The following is a 22,036-nucleotide window of genomic DNA, read 5'->3' as shown; positions in this document are numbered from 1 at the left end:
TTTCTGTTCTCTTTTCCCAAAGTCTGTTTGTCTCTTAACATTTTAGCTACTATTGTGGCTCATCAAGAAAAAGTTTTCGTGTTTTATTGGTAACTATAGTTGTCCGAGAAAAGTGTTCATAGCGTTTGAAATTATTCCTGAGAAAAATGACGAAGAAAAGAGCAAACGATACACGAGTGTCACATTTATAACTCGATAAATAAAACTTAACGAAGAAAATTAGAGTGCTCTAGATCTTTTTATATAAAGCCTGTCAATATACATACGTATACATATGTATTCTATTGCTTTGTATGAACAACAACGAAACAGGGAACAAGAACAATAGAATGTCAAGCCTGATCAATACTATGTTTATAAATACAAGTGCAGATAGAAACAGCTTATGTACTTGCGAATGAAATCGATTTTACTTCACTTTTGAATTTTTAATATTGATTCTCTTGAGAATTAGACTCTAAAAATATTTATAAAAAAAAATTTACATTCTTCATTTCTTTTTGCACATGAAATCACATTTAGCCATGATATATTCTGTATACGTATAGAATATAATTTACCATACAAATTTTATCAATTTATTTTGCAAATAATAATATTTATGCAAGGAAAAGCCCATAAATATTATTCATATTAAATAATTTATTATTATATATTATTCCTGTCACAGAAGATGTATTCGAAATGAATTAAATGAAATGAATTAAAAGTCAACATTTTGCGTGAAAAATATACAAAATGTTTCCCAAATTCAATCTACGATAAATTTCACAGTAATCAATATCAAACTTTGAAATACAGACAATACTTTGAAAAGCAAACATAAATCAATTACTCATATTTTGTTTCATATTTTTGTTATAAATTTTTGATAAATAATCGGTGAACCTTTACTCTTAGCTTACCAATTTACCCAAATCAAAAGCCACAACCAAATTCTAAATCACGACGTGACTCTAGGTTGTCTATGTTCTATGACTCAAGCAATAAAACTTGCAGATAGCAAAGTTCATCGACTAACGAAAATTTCTCTACAATTAGTCAACTTAATACACAATCGAACAAAGACCTCTCTCAGAAGAACCACGAACAACGCGTGTGTGGCAGAACGCGTCACCAGATAGGTTTTCGGTAGAGACGGTTGTGGCGCGAAATTCAAACAGCCTGGACGTCACAGAGGCATTTTCCAAGCGTTAAGCCTCCTTTGTAGCTTCGTTAACAAGCATACATACGTCGATGATTAACGGGACAATAGGGGAGAACCATTGAAACGATTCAATGGCATTATGTGACTCGATGAATTCCAGAAAAGTATACTCGACGCGGACGAAGAAAGGCTCGATTAAAGCCCGCAGAGAGCGGCAAGCAAACGACAAAGAACGCATTTCGCGGTAACGCCGACACTGTTTATCCAACCGGATATCGAGCTACGTAATATTTTTCCTGACTTTTCCGCGTCGATCGAATTACAATAACACGTTCCTTTTTCTCAGCGACCAAACGTCGACCTGGAAACTCGACTCCCGAGGCCTCGCGCCTACGTTCCCATTTCCCGGCCGCCATTATGCTCGAAGAGCTAGTAAAAAGCTTCTGGCCAGTGTTACTTAAAAACGCAACCATCGATCGTGGTTCTTTCTCACCTTCCACCGTGAACGTTCATCATGCAACATTAGGGTCATTAGGGGTCTAACCGTGCAAAACGCTAAAGTCGACTAAGAGGTAGTTCCCCCTGGCCAATACAGAGAACCAAGGCTCGTCGATGAATGAACGTATGATGGATATGAGAGAATGTACGTACGTTACGTACCTTTCAGGTGTTTCGGGCAGCACACGAATTCGACGCCTGAGAACACAGAGATTCCGCAGGGTAACAGCATTGCGAAGCTCCTCAGGTTCATGTTCCTCTCCCTGCAGGTGTCTGCGGCGGTCGCGTTCCATCTGTAACAGAGGTGTGCAGTGTGTAATGCTTCTTATTTTAGCTCGTTCAGCTCGTACAGGCTGAAAAGATTCCCGTCAGAGAGGAATCGTAACAGAAAATTTATCCTTTCGGGTGAAAATTTCATTTTTAGGCTGAGCGGTGGGTTAAATTTTAGATTAAGAACACGAGTGTGCTGATGAAAGTGGTCTAAGTTATGTACACCGTTTCGAATTGTTAAACGTTTCGTGTTTTAAATATGTCGCAAATTAATGCGATTAATTATAGTCGAGTTACAAATTCGATTTTCTATTTTGGAATGGAGTAGCTTTAATGCGATCCAAAATAAGCGATAACGTCGTTTCTTTTTAATTTTTGACTTAGACCATTTTCACAATCAGCTGTATATAATGGTTATATATCCGGAGATGCGTATAGTCACGACAGTTTGCAAATATCCCTAAAATAAAATAAAATTTATAGAAAGTAATATTTGTGGTGCTCAGTTATATTTTTTCGGTATTTTTGTTTATATTTTTTGAATTTTTTTATATGGGAAAGTTATTTTATGAACGAAGATAGCTATTAGAAAAAGGACACACAACTGTACATGAACATAACCTCACTTTTGATAAGAGGTCTTATAGAGATATACATTTCATATACAAATATGAAAAAATTATACGATTTTGTTACAATAATATATGTCCATAAGTGGGCAATATATTCATTTGTGTTCTATAAAATTTATTTATAGAATTTATTTTAGTTAAATTAGATTTACTTATAGAATGTAAAATACAAACATGAGAAGATCCTAAGATTTGACTACAATGTTTCTATAATTGATAATTTGTAGCTGCGTATGTACATTTGACAGCCGTCTATATTTACTCTATATATATAGTGCGGCTAATGATGAGGTAGAAAAATATATCGCTACACGTAAACATATTTACTCGGCTAGGAGAATCGGATTTTTTTTCAAATATTTGAACAGAATACTATGCTAAAAAATTCATTTTATATCTTTTTATTTTGTAAATATATGTTTAATAAATTCGTGATATTTTTCTGATGCAAATAAACCTAAAAACACAATGTAGTTAAGATGGTAATAATAGAAATACACGATGTATAGATGAGTGTCTGCATAACATTTTACAAAGTGAGTCAACACTTCACCGAACTGAATCTTCCGTGACCATCGAACCGACGACGTTGAAAAAACATAAAACCGAGCGTTCGAGTCGTCAAGGTCGAGCGAACTCGTGAAACTTGATCGCTTTCGTTCGAGAATCGCACACTTTTTCTACAAGTGACGCTACGCGATCCCGAAATATTACCACTTATGGAAACATCGTCGTATTTTCACAAATCCGTCGATATTATCTCATGCTAACTCGAGTAACTGCATGCACATCAAAACAAGAGTAAGAATTAGACAAAGTAATGAGATACAACAAAATATTATTAAAATAACATTAAATCCTATTATCCTACAAAATTCCTATTTTTAAACAAATATTTTTTAACAGCAATTTTTTTCACAGTAGTCTTTTTATAAAACATACAATTCTTTATAACATCTTTGGTATCGACAATAAAAAATTCATGAACATACATTTCTTTCTTCCAAAATTATTATTTGTAATATCAGTGCCAAAAAACATGTAACCGCATACGCGTTAAATATATTCAATAATATAAATAATATTGCTATACTTATTTCTATACTTTTGTATTACTCTTCTATTCTTCTTAATTAAAAACGAACTCAAATATAGTCAAATTTGGCATAATTTTAATCGTGAAAATATCAATAATTAGATTAAGATACTTTCATAATAATAAAATAAAAGATATACAAAATTTCATTTTTCCATTGTAGTGATTCTGGTTAACGCATCATCTATGGCGTAGATAACGTCGAGCCCTGCTAGAATTGACAGGAAGTGGTGGGGGTAACCGGCGGTCAAATAAGCAGGCAGATTCGTGGCCACATACGCGGGTAATATCGACGTAGGGTATGAGGATGGATATTCGTAGAATTTGCCAAAACCATTCGGTGGCACCGCGAATTATCGAACTGGGGATCCCAGTGGAAGTCCCTAGGATAAGGTTACGCGCTGGTAGCCGCGTAAATCGATACGCTGGCGTTCGCTCGTCTTCGATACGAGCTCGTTGGCTTACCTGAGTGATTCCCAGCATTTCGTCTGATTGTGGAGGTGGTCGAACAGGCAACCTTCCGGAACGAGCAGCGCGTCGCTTTGGAATGGACCCTCTGAAAATGAAAATGGACGCGGTGAGAGGGGGAAAAGGTATAGTCTGCGGTGTGGACACGCCTATGTTTATTATGGAGAGAGACGGAGAGACACGAGACAGAGATCGAGTAACGTGGTACACGTATGGATCCATGGTTGTCTGCTCAGACCCTTAACGCGAGCACTCTCTACCGCTACAGCGCTCGACAACCTGGAGGAATCAATACGGCAGAAACTGCAAATCAGAGTGACTCGCTCTGAGGGTGCACGTAAACGTTTGTTTAAGATGGTGGCTATGGCCGCTTGAGATTTCATTTTGTTTTGTGAACTGAACTAAGGGATTGATAAGACGAATGTTTCAATTTTGTAGCCTGATATATTATTTGCAGACGTTTTGATTATGGTTGTTGGTTGGGAGACTTAGATGGGACTTTATATTTCTGTTGCAATATTTTGTATGGGAATTTTTATAGTTACTTTGGTAGTTAAAGATTTATCTGATAAAGAGAATATATTTTATTTAGATAATTCTGTTTGTAATGGTTTAATGTTCCTTTCTTCTTTTATAATTGATACTAATTCAATATATATAGGGAATTGTACTGCAGAAGAAAATAAAATTATGCATACATGAAATAAGAAAGTTTTAATGAATTTTAATATAGCAAGCTAAAATTATTTATTAGTGGAATAAAGAAGTTGAGTTTTAGTAAAATACGCTAACAATTTGCCTTTGAAAATTGTCTATGGAATGACTAATTATTCATTCTTTGTATTTCTGTTATGTATATTGGTTTTCATAATATAAGGAATTATTATATATAAGAAGTATTGTTTTTCACATAGGATTTATGTTATCAGTTGAAAGTTTCAATTAGTATAGCATAAATTTATGGAAAAAATATCAAAGAATAAAAAGGGTCCCATATTTTTTTTCTACATAAGTTCAATATCAAATCATGTATAGAGATTAATTTTTTATTTAGTTCTGGGATTAAATATATGTGGACATACCAAAAATATTGTTAATTTTATTACTATTTTTGAGAGGCTTATATTTTGTAACTATTTACATTTTTTATTATAATGCAAATTATATAATGATGAAAGGAAATAAAGAAAAATTATTATCGAGAGACTATCTAAATGAAAAAGCATTTCACATACGTGTTCACTTTTGTTGGTTTTCAATTTTGGGATTAGTCAGTGACCAAAAAGAAGTGTTTTGATGTGACATAGTCAAAAAGAGAATTTTGTAACCTGTTAAGTTTAAAAATATAAACCCTTTGAAACTGAGTGACAAATTCATGTAGTTTTGCAAAAAAAAGAAAAAAAAAAAAAAAAAAAACTAGTGGCATGTTCAATCTTAAGGCATCAATATTTTCTGAAAAGCTTGACAAGATGACAAGCGTATATTTGATTCCACAAGCAAATAAAAAGAGAATTTTTTGTGTTTTGAGTGAGCCAGACTGGCAGGGTATTGGATTTTCAAACTGCTCTGCAAAAATGAAAAATTTGATTTATTCTGTTTTCCTTCTATGGCTTTCATATTGCCATATATTCCTATAGATGCCAAATGACATAGAAAAAGAGATAAAAAATCAATCAAAGTGCATTTTTCCACACCATATTCTCTCTATATGAGTTTTGTTTGTTTTAGTGCAACATCAATTGTAGTATACATTTGTATATTTTGAAATTTAATTTTTTTTTTATATTCCCAATGGAATAATTAATTTAGAATATTACAAAATTGATAGATATAATGATATATATTATTTTATATAAAAATACGGTATTTGCAGATTTCTCTTTAGAAAATAATTCATCTGTGCAAATGAATATAAATATATTATTTTACGATAAATTTATGATAAAAACCTAACCTAAACTAACCTAACCTACGTTTTCAGACTTCATTTTACCTGCAAATATTATTTTATACAAAGAAGTTATGAAGCTTCCAATTGAAATACCTTTGTTTTATTAAAATGTTGAATTTCAAAAAAGTTCATTCAAAAAGAAAATAATAATAAAGACAATTTAAATTTTTATGTTAGAAAATTATTAAGCGCTTTGGGAATTCTTTATAAAACAAAGTTTAAAAAATTTCATTTTTAAAATAATTGCACAAAATTATTTAATAACCTTAATACATCTTTAAAAGAAAAGATGTAACAAATGAATTAATATTTTCCAAGTAGTACAACATTAAAATATTTCACAAATATTTTAACTTTGCAAACTTTAAACATTTAAATTGCCTTTCAATTTATTGATTGAAACAAATAACAATAAAATCAATAAAAATAATGTGTTATATTTGCAAATTCAAAACATTTAAACTGTTTTTCATTTGGAATTTTGCACTTTTAATTAAGTAAACATTAAAATAAATTTAAAAATTTCTTACAAATTAAATTACTGTGTGTTGTATTTACAAATCCAAAACATTTAATTTACCTATCATTTACAGGGCAGAATTTAATAAATATAAAAATAAATTTGTGGAAAAAGATAATATTTATTTCATACAATAAAATAAAAGAATATTATTATAGTGCATTATATCTGAAGATCAAAACATTTTGTCTAGCTTCCACTCACAATTCAGAATTTATAATTTAATTCACATAAAATGAAATTTACAAATTTATGGTAAGAGAATAAATAAATCCCATAAATACTGCATTATATTTTCTTAAATATCTATTTCAATAAATATTCTTTAAAAAATGAAAAAAAAAAAATTTGTAACATTTTAAAATAATTCCTAGAAGTATATAACAGGTTCCTATTTGTTTCACCGTCTTGAAGCACAGGTTTTATGCAGGAACATTCAAAGTATTGTATCATTTTGTGCTTTTAATTAATATTTAATTGCAATTAAATCATTTTTCGGTAATGGTGGGACATCAAAGTCAATTTTTGTATATGAGACCCTATCATTTTTATTTATAATATAGTAGTATCGTACTTCTTCCACCAAGTACACATAGCTTTACAAAGGTGCAAAGTCCTTAAGTTCATCGGGGAAAACCCTGTGCGATTATGTGTCAGGGCCGTAACACGACCGCATTAGAAATCGTGTACAAGAAATATAGTATCCCAAAATTCGCGCAAAATTTGAATTTTACGCCATTTGTGTGGTAAAGTGTTGCCAATGAAAAGAAAAAGACAGAATAACAGCTGACAATTCAGTGGTATTAAAAATAGAGCGCCACACGAAAGAACAACGCGTCTTCATTGTCGAACAATATTTACAATTTTTAATTAAAAACCTGTGTTTTCTATCAAAATTACTTGCATAAATGTTGGCATAATTGGAGGACAATCTGAGACAGTTTCTGAGTTAAGTTTGAGCTTAATTTTGAGCTGGTCGTTATAAGAAATAGTGTAGAACTACTGTAGTAAGCCGGGTGTGTGAGTATAAACTCGTGTCACCGAATAATTCGCATTTTATTGTTATTTGCACATTTTTCTATTATTGTCACTAATAAACATTACCATCGTCCAATTTTTACGATATAATAGTCCTCACTGAGACGATGATCTAACACGTGCTATTATTCAATACAGCGGAACGACATAAAGTAGACCCATAGGAGTCAGATTAACGCAAATTGCTTGCTGAATCCCACGTGACTGTGTCGACTAGGCATATCGTATAACGCCAATTAGGTTCCGAGTTACAGATCAAATTTATATACCGATACTATGAAACGATATGATATGGTAGATTTGATAAAATAAAAGGAAATTTACTTTACAAAGACAAGTAAATGGATCTAATTTATATTATTCTACTTGTGTTATAAAATAATATCATTTGCTAGATATTCGTCTAAAATGTTTATTTAATATCTTTAGTGTAGCAAGTTAAGAATAAAATACACATTGTTGTTTTATAATAAGCGAAACCAAAAATCCCAGTAATATTCATCTAAAAATTTTGAGTCACGTTTAACATCATATGGGGTTAAGTTGCTCTATGAGCTGCCTCAATTATATATTATTATAATAACAGTATGTATTATTAATAATATATTTTAATAACAATAAGGTAATTTATTTTAAGCATATTTAAAATAAAACACCAAAAATAATAAAGTTATCGGGAAAAAAATTGAAAAAGAATCAGAGAAGTGGAGAAATTTAATAGGTGAGTAGCATAACGTGCTTCTCACTGATGATATGTTAAATACACCAAACTATACTAAATTTTGAAATCACGTACAATAAGATATAGTACTATGATGAAGATATGCTACTGTCTATGTACGTGACTTAATCACATATTAATGACATAATATGTAAAGAAAAAAAGAATGAGAACTGCTGATATAAATGATTTCTTTCCAAATTTCCTCTGATATTTGCCCATAATAAAGCACACATTTGTGAAAAGTTGTTAATTAATCGACCTAACTTTTCTGACAGCCATTTCTAACCCTCTCTGCCGACCTAACCTAAATCATCACGCTCGCGATAACTGAAATCAGCCAATGATATAAAAAAACATCAATCCTGCTTAAGTTTAACATCGAACCTATTAAGCGAAATAAAATTTCATATCTAAGAAGGAAGTAAAAATCCTCGAAGTCCAATTACGAAAGACTTGGAGACATTCGATAAATTAAACCATCCTCGAAAGAATCTCGAAGGATCTGTTATTATGATGGCTCGTTATGTGTGTGTTCGATTACCATAAACCCAATCGAAGAAAAGTATATTAACAATTACAAGCGTTGTTAGCCCGAGAACGGGGATTGAAATTATTGGGGAACAGGGTATTTGAATTTTAAACCGAATACATTAGTCAAATTGCATTGAAATGGTGTAGGATGGGTCTCAAAGAGGAAGTAAATGGGGATAAAGATCTTACGCTAACGAATGATTACTAGAAGCATGAACGATGCCATGAAACAGTCATTCAACGCTAGAGGCATGAAACATTTTGTGCCTGCTAATGTGAGAGCTCGTAAAACGAGTCACCATGCTGTACGTAATGGTTCAGATATTCTCTTAATTGGAACAATGAATGGTGGACTAGTAAAAGTTTCATGTGCATAATGCGTTTGTGTCCAGGCACCATGTGAGTGTTTGAATTCACGACTTTGTTCCTGTAAAGCTCCTAAATTGGCAAGAATGTATGGAGAGGTTGCAAAACATTTTGAGCCGCAGCCAAAGAGCAGATCTTGATGCTTGGTATACACTGTGTGACATGCTCTTTTCAATGTTTCTTATTTTATCTATATTGTGTGGATTAATGGTACACTAACAAATTTACTGTTAGAGTTCTCTTGCATGTTGAAAGCAATATTGTTAGAGGAGTTTTACGTCACAAATTGCAATTATTCTAGACCTATTATTATGTGACTGTAATTATTTTCAAATATATGAATTGTAAATAAAAGAAATTCAATTTTATAACTATATTTTATAAATTGCACAACAGTTTGGAAAATGCCTAATAAGAGTATACAACTTATTAATACTAGTGGTTGATAAATTATATTGAAAGGGAGTACAGTTTCATGATATAGTCAGATAAAATCTTCCATAAATTATTTAATATTCTGTTTTCAATGATACTTTGTCTGTATGTTATCTAGACTTTGTAGATCAATGATAAGCTATCAGTTAGAGCAATTTTATAAGTTACAAGTTACAACTTAATGCTGCTAATAAATTCTCTAATAATAATAACATTCTACATCAATAACAAGTTTCATGAATTAGTCTATGTCATAACCCTAACTATCCCCTAAACCAATAAAAATATTGAACAGATACTGAACTATAAAAAAAGGAATTCAAACTCTATGAGCTTTACAAATAGTAAGTTAAACAAAAAATTGTCTGATAAGTGTATATCTCACAATTTGCATTTATAAATTCACTAATATTGATAATTGTTAAATTATAATACGGGGGCATCTAATTTTATGACCAATTAAAAATTATTGACAAAAATGACCAATTTTGCAATTAAGATCTTGAAACTCTCAGATTACATTGTGCATATATATATCTGTTTCTAATGTCCTAGCTGGCTCAGCTAGTGATGGATCATAAACCAGATGTGTCACGGTAATTAACGGGCCCATTAGCTACGTAGACACTTGGGGCCCCCTCGACCTGCTGTGACCCTTCCTGTGTTGCGGTCATCACCCCCATGAACTTCACAGTGGGCGGTGGTTGCAATCCCCAAAGACAGCTACTCACGGAAGTCCCAAGACAAATGGTTCCTCTAATCGTGCCACCGCCCTCTTCATCTATTTTACTATTTAATTCGCAGTGAACGAATCATGAGAATTTTCGTGTTTTCCTTATAATTTCCCTAACAAGGGAGAGACAATTCAAAGGTAAATTCATTGTCTAAGAGAAAAAACAAGAAAGAAAAAAAAGGATTAAAAGGTACAGTCGCTTAAATCAATAATCGATGGAAAGAATTAGATAGTTTCATTATGTACTGTAATCATACACAACGATGAAAAACATGATAAGATATATATATTTGTTGACAGTTTATCGCTTGTTTGAAATAAAACTGGATAAAAGAGGATATGGATTTTTCTGAAGATAATACTGAAAGTGCTAACAAAAAGAAAAATTGTAATTTTCAGCAATTCTGGATGTAAAAATTTGTATAAATATATGAGGCACGAAAATACCGAACCTTGGGTACAAAGACTGATTTAGAAGAATTTAAAACAGCTTAAGAAAACAAGGTAATAGAATAAGTAGAGATAAAGCTAAAAAACGATACTTCGCACTAGTCGACGCCAGATGGCACTGCTGAGTAAAGTAACTAAACCCAAGCTCACCATCACTCGGTTTTACAATAGTAATATACGGTTGAAATGTTTAATATAACAATGTTTTTAAGCTGTCATTAGAATTTCAAGTTGTTATATAAGTAGAATACTACTGGTTAGGTGTTGACTGGAATATTGATATTAAGCATACATTCTTGTCACTGGATCTTGTCACTAATCATATGTTTTTCATTGGCTAGTTTAATAAGTGGTGGTTCAAGATGATGTTTAGATAACCAGTGTCATGATTAATACTATTGGAATACTTCTGCAAAGCTAATTAAATGTTGGGATATATCATTTTTGTTGAATACTATTTACATTTACTTAAAATTTAAGTAATGTTGTTTTTATCATTGTAAAATATTAATCCCTGATTTTTAAGAGATTTCGCAATATATTTATTTTATAGGATCCCCAAAAGTGACAATTTATTTCCAGGAACAATTGAAATACTGAGTACAACCATAACATAGAAAAGTATTGAAACAATACAAAAATTGCTCCGTGACTGTTTAAATTTTCTAAATTAATCTTATATCTTTCTAGATTTCTTACTGATAACAATCATATAGGAATTTTTTTGCTAGATGCAGGAGTGAAACTACCAAATTTAAATAGATGTCTGAAAAATGAAAAAAATGTAAATCTAGTCATTTGCAATTACACTATAGAAGAGATTTAAAAAATTACATCTAGAACACCTGGATCTTAAAACATAAATGTCTGCACATTTATTTTCATAAATTATTTTATAAATGGCTCATACCAAGCTACTCAGGAGCAAATATTTAAGAAGTTAAAAATTGAAATCAGTTATAACTTTTTAAATTTGCATTTTAAATATTAATATTTTATTATTTTTATATTTTTTTAAATAATATTTTATTATAAATACTTTATAGAATAAGGCTCTTTCTGAACAGACATGATCTAGGCTTCTGGCATAGTGACAATTGTCCTTTAGATAGAGGATTGTGTAAAATATATTTTTCGTTATCCATATAACAATTGGACAAAGAAACAGATGACTATTTTACCAGACTCTGTGGAGCAGAAATATTCATTTCCTGGTTACAGTTCGTCACTGACAGATCATGCGGAACCCATCCTTTAAACGTCGATACCTTTCCCATTTATATGAAACGTGTCGACAGTACCAATACCACAATGTAGTAATATAATCTTCCTTTTTTTCTTTTTTAACAGGAAAAAATCAATCTAAATATATGTATAATCATCACATACCTATTTTAAATTAGAGAAGAAATATATTTTAAAGGAAAAAAAAATGGGGGCAAATGTACTTGAAGAAAATTAGAATTTACTGGTAATAAAGCAATGAAATTGTTAATGTGTGCCATTATAATTTTTTTGTTTCATTCATATATAATTTCTTTCTTCTATGAATATATATAAATTTATGTTGTTCCATTAAAACTCTTTTTATTTTGTCAATAATTCTATCTTGCCAAACTAAAATTTGATAAAACTTATCTACTTCATGAATACGTAATTTTATTCTCTCCTATTAAAATTGGTTAGAACTTATTTCAAAATTTATGTATAATGTTATTTAGTTTTATTAAAATAAAGTTTTATGCGTAGTAAATTAGTATCAAATTAGAAAGAAATAATAATAATGCACAATTACAAACAGAATTTATCTCAATGAAATATATGTATAAACTCAAATACTCTTTTTATACTTATTTTCTATTAGATCTCGTGCAAATTAGAATTAGAAACTATACTCATGCCATAATTTTTTAAAAAGTATAATACAGATATAACTAGAAAATTCTATATATAGAATATTTCAACAAATACATCCAGAGTTCTAGTGTCAACTCCATAAATTTTGTTCATTTTATATAATCTAATTATAGATAAAAATAATTGTACTATATCATACATAATTTTATTTAACTAATGCTGTATTTTTAGTCCAACTTACTTGATCTAAAATTTCATTCCATTCCCTTGAAAATATTATATTGAAATGAAGTCAATATATACCCATATAATCACATTTATTATCCAAAGTATATGTTCAGTTGACATGGAAAAAGCACATTAAAGTATCTACGTTCCCTATAACTAAACATACGCAGGTAAACTTCAACAGAGATATGCTCATACATATTTAAATTCAAATTCATAAACTTCATGTGTATGTGAGAAGAAAAGAGAAGAATAGAATGGAAACTCTCCCTAAATTTATTTGAGATGTACATAAAAGCAATAGTAGTTGTGTTACATGATAGTATGTACATATTCATTACAAACTAATAAGCTAAGAGTAGAGTGGAAACACGTCAGTGTTAAATAGTCAAATATATTTTCAGGGAAATTAATTTCAGGTGTTGCACAGAAATTTTGTTCACTTGAGTTGGCTGCATTCGCATTGCTGGCTTTTGTTAGCCACATTGTCAGACTTGTATTTTCTACTGAAGCATTCAGTTTCACATCTACACTTTCACTAAGTGTAAATAGAATAAGTATACGTTAAATAATCCAACATGTATGAATACTTTTTCCATTCAAATTAGCGAGCATGGGTACTAATTTCACGCTTTCTCTTTAACATGCTAAATATTGAGCTACTTGGAAGAGAAGTGTGAAAATAAGTAAAAAGAAAAATTATTGGTCATTGAAACATGTTTGTGTATTGTACTGTCCTTCTTTTTTTCTTTTGGTCCTTTTTTATTTCTCATTATGGATATTTAAAAGTTATAAATGCTCTATGTCTATATTTTTCATAATGTTTGATAAAAAGATTTATAGTTTTGTAAGCTTTCTAATGGATAGTTATAGTAAAAAAAGCTTTGTAAAAAGATTTACAAAAATGGTTTTAATATATAATGGAAAATTACTTCTCTATATGTGCTGATAAGTATTTGAATTGTTAATGTGAATCCAAGATGCAATTTAAAGAAAAAGCAGAGGATGAACTTGTTTTATTCATGATTCCATTTTCAAGAATAGCAATTTTGAAAAAACGATTAAATTCACATTCATTCCATTGATCTTTGCATTTTTTACATTTCCATAACTTTCATCTACGGATTCTATATTTCAAAAAATATTAAAAATTTTAACAAAATGGAACATACACAAATCATTGGATATTTCAAAACTCACATTCACTAAAAATAAATTATTGGATGTTTGCAAATATTAAAAGCAGTTACTGTTAAAAATTGACAAATCTATTTCCTCGGCAATAAAATAAAAAAGAATTTAATATAAAACTTGCTGATATTCTTCTTCTAAAAAAAAAAAAATCAGTAAACCAATAAAATATCTAAAATTTCATCTCGTCTAATCTACTTCTACAAGCAGGAAATCCAAACACAAATACCTCACCAAAAATCCTGAACCTATTTTCGATCAATTTCTATCTGCTAATTCCATTTCCTCCGATAAAAAAAAGAAATAAAAAAAGAAAAAAAAAGAAAAAATCTTCATCCTGAATGATTTACTCCTGCATCAGGAGTCACTCTATATCCGGTTGAGCCATCAATTGCAGTCACGATCTGCATAGTCATATACCATGGTCTCGCGTTAAAATTCCATTTTTCATCGATTTACAAAGCCTTGTCAACTCTGTTAAACCCAAACAAGCTGGGAGAGTAAAATGAAAACTGAAACACTGTCTATCCAGATTACTTATCACAGAGCAATTCCGATGCTAATACGTACCGAGACATCTGTACGGCTTGACCCAACGCGACAATTTGCATTTAGTTCTTCCTGGCTTGCACCATCCGCTAACCCTCACGTAGTGCGATGACTCTACGATGTTGGTGATGTCTCTTTTCGGGTAAGCCTGAAAAATGTAATTGTTATAAAATAATTATAATTTATAATATTATAAAAAATATATTTGAAATTCTGTGATATGATACAAATTTTAAGAAAATAATTATAATTTTACATAGTTATATTATTATAGAGATAATTATAATCCAATAGATTTATAAAATTGTAAAAGTTATAATAAAATAATTGAAATTTCGTGACATGATATAAGTTATAATGAAATAATTATAATTTTATATAGTTATAACATTATGTAAGTTATAACAATTTTATCTACTTGTAAAATTATGGAAATTATAATAAAATAATTCTAATTTTATTTAGTTTGAAAAATAAAAAATTTATAATAGAATAATTATAATTTTATACATTTTGAAAATTATATATCTTATAATAAAATGGTTATTTAAAATTACGGAATAGTCAAAATATAATAATTATATAAAATTGCAAATAAATGATTATTAAATACTAAAATTATGTAAAATAATTTTATATTGCTTTGAACGTACACTATCGACCAAAAGTTTGGAATTACTAAGCACTCTATAGGACCCAAAAATTAAATGAACAAAATGGGAGATGGATTAAGAATTTTATTTCAGAAAAGTTTTTGATTAGATTGTTTTTGACATGTATATAGTACTGATTTGAAATTAATGCCAGAATTAGCAGCACAAAAGATTTTCTTCTTTTTCATCAGTAGGTCGAAATGTTAAATTATTCATAGCAGGAGATAGGAGACAAAAGCGTAACCTAATTAAACGACAGTGTGATATCTAGACTTTGAAATGGTAAATATATCGTCTAGTAAACTGGATTTAAAATCTGTTGCATATGAAACTACATCTCAGTGGTTCTCAACTTTTTAAATGAATTAACCAACTTGTTATTCCCTATTCGTACATTTATATACAATTTTTATACACAAATTTTTAACACTTCCGTATTTTTCCACTTTTTTAATAATATATATTAAAAAGTTTTTCCACTTTCTTAATAATATATATTAAATAAATTAATATACTGTAAATTATTAATATTATTAAATACGAAAAATATAAAATATTAATGTTATATATAATAAATATTAAATATCAATAATAATTAAAATAAAATAATTCAAAAACCGGTTATTGCAGACTTCTGTCATTCGTATAATGACAAAAATGATAAAATTTGCTTTGGAATATCAAACTTGAGAAAATTCATGACGTGAATTTACTGAATTCGTGAAATTCTATTAAAAATAGATTTTTTACAATTTAATTCTAATTTTATATTCAACTGATTTAATATTCAACACGATGGATTCATATCATCAGATATCCACTGGAACGAAGCCCGAGTTACTTTGGTTTATTCATAGAAGATTATAAATAATATTATATACGTGATGAATATCTTCGTGATGAAATTTTTCAGATAAAGATTATTGCAATAGAAATGACCGTAGCAGTCATTCACAGTTTAGAGATCAAGGATAAATGTTAGACCAGTGTCTCTCAACCTAAATGAAAATCGTTTGCTTTACATATTTTTAAATTAAAAATTAAAAGAAATAAAATTGTAATATTTCTTAGAAATCAAAATACATATGAATACAAGATTCATTTGTATATTTTTAAATATATATAATTTTTTTAATAAAAATAATAATATAATTTTTCATACATCATAAACTTATATTATATACAATGCCTACAGTTTACCAAATTTTTAAAGAATTTTATATTATTTTATATTGTAATACATTATTATACTATTTTGTCATTTTATTAAACACAATTATTATATATTTTTATTATATATTGATACAAAAATGTTTTATATTTTAAGCCTGCAATCACCATATATTACATAAATAAATAAGATTATATAATACAGTCATATATTGTTACAAACAAATATATTGAGGAATACGATAAAGAGGAAAATAATAATTTATTTTAAGAATTCGTGATTTTCATTGATTTAAAATCGAAACTACTGTAAAAGTTGAATTGAATTTACAACTGCGAAGCTCGAATTTTCAAAAGAATTAATAATACAAAATTAATTATGTACTTAGGAATGATTGAAGTTATTTGTCTCTATTTAAACAACTTGAAACAACTTGAATGCAAGGAAACTATTTAAATATTTAAATGAAATTGCTCGAGCAGATGGAATTTTTGCAAGCTTGCTCGAATAATCAGGCTACCCGAAGCGTTACGTGGATAATTAAATACTTGGTTGGGGCGAGAAGACTACCCTTACGAGGTTTCAATTTCAAATACATGAATATTTTAAATAGAATAGGAAGATATAAATTAGGTTATTCTTTTCAGTCGCTGATTTGTACCAAAAATTTTATAGCTTTGAATCGTTAATTTATATCAATTAATTCATATTTTTAATCGATACATTATAATTTTTAATTGTTGCTTTATGTCAATCAAATTACATACCTCGTTATTACTTTGTAACAATTATTTTCTAATTTTTATTCCATTATTTATATAAATTATTTTGTATTTTTTGGTTAGTACTTTGTAACAATTATTTTTTAATTTTTATTCCATTCTTTCTTTCAATTATTTTATCATTTTTATTTATACTAATTTTTTTATTTTATACTAATTATTTTATATAATTACTAATTGTTGCTACTTTGTACCAAATAATTCTTGATTGTTACTTGATATAAAATTTTAATAAACTTATTTTTTACTTTGAATTATATATTTTTGTATGTTTGCATTTTTGTAGCACTACAATTTTATTATTAATTTCTATGAATTAAAATTTTCACAAATCTGTAAATAATTGTACATGAAGTGTTTAATCTAATATTAAAGGTTACTGTATATTTAAGTGATATATGATACATTTTATCAGAGAGGTTTGATTAACAAGATATTGAATTTCAGAATTACCGTGTTCTTGCTCCTGAGGTATTCATTTCATTCGATATACTTATTTTTCACAAAAAATTAAAAAATATTTCCATTTCATTCCAAAATTAAAAAATATTTTCAAAAAAATTAAATAAATTTTTGATATTTTTCACATGAATTTTCACAAATTATTAGATTTCCAAAAGTAATAATTACGTTGCAAAATGCACATATTTTCACTTTATTGTTCTACTTGGCTTATCTCATAAATATTCTATCAGTACATCCAATTTCTTTTACGAGTTTAATACTAACAGTACCCACAAACGCTACAAATATCAAAATTAAACTCACCGTATCGTATTCCGCCATTTTAATTACATTTCATGTAAAACGAATTATAAATTTCAATTTGAAAACTACTAGGGAAAACATGACGTTTCCCTACTTCTTTTTTAAAGAGAAACAATTTTTAAATTTATTGCGCTGTAAACGAATCCTACATTAGATACAAAGATACATTTTATTTATGCAGTATATTAACATACATTCTCTTTATAATCACTTGAAATCATTATTATAAAACCACTTGATAAATCGATGTTAATACGAAGTCACTATGCATGACATTTTAAATAAAACGCGGGAACTACATAACCTTTGATTATTCATTATTTAAGTTTCCGTACTATATCTCGTAGTTCAATAAAAAGTATATAATTGGTTATGAAAAGAATTACAAAATTATTGGAAATTATTCTACGTAATAATTTTTAACAGTAATAATTGTTAGAAAAATTATGCGCGAAACTAATAAAATCAAAGTTTTGTCAAGATGGCCGCTAATGGACTCTAGATAGGGTGAAATTCAACATAATATACAAGTATTAATAAGGATATGAGCAACATGTTTTGTACTGCTCAAAATATACTGAATGAATATTAAAATTTTATTTAATAAGGATTTATATTTAATGAAACTTTATTTCATAAAAATTTATATTTAATAAAACTTTATTTAACAGAATTATAGACACTGCAAATAATATTTAATCTAAAATTTTATCATTTTATTTATATTAACCTAGTATTTAATTTAAAACTTTATTTAATAAAACTGTAAATATAAGCAGTTTTATTAAAAAAATTTTATCATTTCATCTAAAATAACTTGATATCCAATCTGAAACTTTATTTAATAATACTATGAACACTGAAAGTTTTACTAAGAAATTTACTACTTTTCCTACAACAATATTGAATATTTAAGCTAGAACTTTGTTTAATAAAATGGTAGGCATTAAAAGTTTTAGATTTTGGCAATTCCTTCCGCAACAACTTAATATTTAAACTAAAACTTTAGTTAATAACACTATAGATATGGAAAACTTTTCCAAAAATTTTACCTATTTCATCTGCATTAATTTAATATTAATCTAAAAACGTTATTTCATTATTTTGGAACTCCGAACATTAAAAATTCAGTCATATTACTTATAACAACCTAATATTTAACTCTCTGTCACAATCTAACCTCAAAATACCATACATATTCCAAACCTTAAGTCGATAGTGTACATATCTACATAACAAAAATTTCAATCACATGAAACGCTATATACAATCAATTAAAATTCAAGGAACCAGTTAAAGTACAAAAGCAAACGGTAATATGACTTAAAGAAAAATTATAGAAATACCAATGGAATTCCATATACCAGACAAGTTAACGGGAATGAAACTTATTCTAAAGGATCAGAATCACGGATACAAATCTAATCATTTATCACGATAAATCTCATGACACGGGTTTAAGCAGAGAATGTTGCAGAGGCTTACCTTCTTACAGTATTCGAGAATATCCATCTTGTCCGTCATGCAGCTCTTCCTGTCGGCCGATGAGACCCAGCGGCCTTGTTCCCCCATATGCTGCGCCAAGTACACTGCGCCGGTCTCGCACAATGTGGCAACCTTTGCAAAGCGTTCGCATAAAGAGTCGTCGTCTTTTGTTACCCGCTCACTTAGCCCGGGAGAAATGAAATTCCACGGTGACGAGCTCGAAACGTAATAAATCGTCAAAAGTTCGTCGCCGCTCGTTTCCACGTATAGTCTGAATGCGAATCCCGGGGTGGAACAATGTCTTTTTTATCACTCGAGCAAACGAGGGAGATACTAGTTGCACCAACTACCAGCATGAAATTCTCCAACGTTGTTCCGCTTTACTCTGTTTGCTCGAGCGAGTTGTAACGTGGATGGGAGCAAGGCCAGATTTAGGATGTATGATTCTTTGTTTAAGCGATTGATAAACCAATTCTGGTTATTGTATGGTGTTGATATGATGAAAGATAAGAAAAAAGATAGATAGTTTCTGTTTTTGTGATTTTAGGTTGTGCAGTATCTTATTCCTAGTAATTGAGGTTATGGAATGATTAAATTATAAAGGGATAGAAGTGTCATATAAGAAGACAATAACTATTAATTGAGAAGAAAAAATATACAGTCAGAAAATGTATTGTCTTTCTAGTTCCACTGTTTTTGATTATATGAGTTTCTACTATGCCAAGAGTATTAAACAAATGAAGTATTCGAATAATAATGGGCACTTCTTATGTAGATATATAAAAGTAATATAAAATAATTATCTTTTTCCTTATTTACTTTTTGATATGTAATTGATGTCCATGTTTCATGTTATGAACATTACAGGTAAATTTATTGAATCTTAGTTTTTCACAGATAGTGTGAAGTATGAAAAATCAACTTTCTCAACAAAACTTTTTCATAATATATATTCCTTTTGGCCATTTTTTGTATTATTTGATATATTTGTGTTGTAAAAACCAGAGTTAACTAGTTAAAACCAGTTTTATCAAGCTTTATGTTGATATTAGTTCTAACTAATGACTTATAAAATCAATCAAGTATATTTTATGGTACCAATATTTCCTGGAATTTTTTAATTATTACTTGTACTGATTAATTAAAATCAGTATTGAAAAAGTCAAAATCCCCCTATAAATAAATCTAGTTGTAACTAGAAAAAAGTAATAATAATTTTGATTGCCATCAAAAGCAATATCCAATATAACTAGACAAAACTAGTTACTCTAAGTATTCAGAAATATTAAAAGTTATAGATTAATCACTTAGACAAATGTTTTTTAACCAAAGTGCCTAACTTTAGCATTAAAGTTAAAATTGGATATGTCTAATTTTATCTGACTAATTTATACTATAATTTACATCAAATAGTTTCTGAGTAATAATCAGTTCCATTATGTTAAATAACATTAAACATTTTTATTCATCATTACAAGACATATTGCTATAATATTTAAGATTACCCAGTCTTTATTCACTCTTTATAGCAATAGTTTCAGTTATACTAATTTTAAACTAGTCACGTCTAGTGAAAACTGCCAAAACAATTTACTACTCAACTTTCCAAGTCACTTTCACTTTCCACTGATGGTCCATCGTTATTTCTAGAATTAACTGACTAAAACTAGTATGATTAACTAGTTAGATCAGATATTGATAGATTTTGAGATTCAAATATAACATATATATCTCTTAAATGCTAGATCCACCGCAATTCAAACATATACAGTGGTTTTCTTGTTAAGGAACTCAAAGTCAGTTACAAAAACATTACCATGAGGACTTTATATTTGAATATATGTATATCTGATCCGACAATCAGCCTTTACTGTAATTTAATAGACTAATAAAATTTCGTTCGACCCGTTAGGTTAAATAGAAAAATTGACAAATCATTGACATATCCACACAAACATGGCGTCTTGGGTATGATGTTTTTATGACGGTACTATCTTTGTATCACCTAGTGAGAGGATTATTCTGTAGCATAAGTTCCTTGAATCCAGTTTACTCGAAACTTCGGATTACCCAAACTAACGTTCAAACCTAGTTGTCCAACAGCCCCCATGGTACCCTAACTATGGTGAACCACGATTTAGCTTCAAAGCTACTCAGCAGTATTGCAACATATAATAGCAATAATTAAACATACGTTATATATCACAATTTTTAGGAAATTAAATTTGTGAAATATTTTATAAAATATCAGACAGTGAAAATCAATGTTGTCAAAAGTAACAATACTTAACAATGAAAAACCAAGTATTTGGTAATGTTAATACCCAATTTGTGATACTAATACACTCCAAATCAACTAATAAAGATTTGAATAAAATTTAGTAACAAAATGTTATTAAAATCGTTTACAGAGATCTGCAGTTACTCAATCCTCAGTGCTGGCAGGTCAATTCTTCTTTCATAGAAACGACCCAAAGCCGTGGTTCGCCACAG

At 29.0% G+C, this 22,036-nt stretch overlaps 1 protein-coding gene across 3 annotated transcripts in view; it reads right to left on the bottom strand.

Moving 5' to 3' along the window:
- Window positions 1-22,036, bottom strand: part of LOC108549570 (beta-amyloid-like protein) — an 80,654-nt gene that overhangs the window by 11,949 nt on the left and 46,669 nt on the right. For all 3 annotated transcript variants that reach the window (XM_017903011.1, XM_017903010.1, XM_017903012.1), the window contains 4 exons: window positions 19,544-19,675; window positions 14,706-14,832; window positions 4,109-4,199; window positions 1,808-1,938 (listed from right to left, as the gene is read on the bottom strand). In XM_017903011.1, coding sequence (XP_017758500.1) covers window positions 1,808-1,938; window positions 4,109-4,199; window positions 14,706-14,832; window positions 19,544-19,675 — 481 coding nt within the window. The remainder of the gene's footprint in view (window positions 1-1,807; window positions 1,939-4,108; window positions 4,200-14,705; window positions 14,833-19,543; window positions 19,676-22,036) is intronic.

Source organism: Eufriesea mexicana, unplaced genomic scaffold, assembly GCF_001483705.2.
Source record: "Eufriesea mexicana isolate 0111107269 unplaced genomic scaffold, ASM148370v2 scaffold2087, whole genome shotgun sequence".
Taxonomy (NCBI): Eukaryota; Metazoa; Arthropoda; class Insecta; order Hymenoptera; family Apidae; genus Eufriesea; species Eufriesea mexicana.
This window is presented reverse-complemented; position numbering and strand designations above follow the sequence as displayed.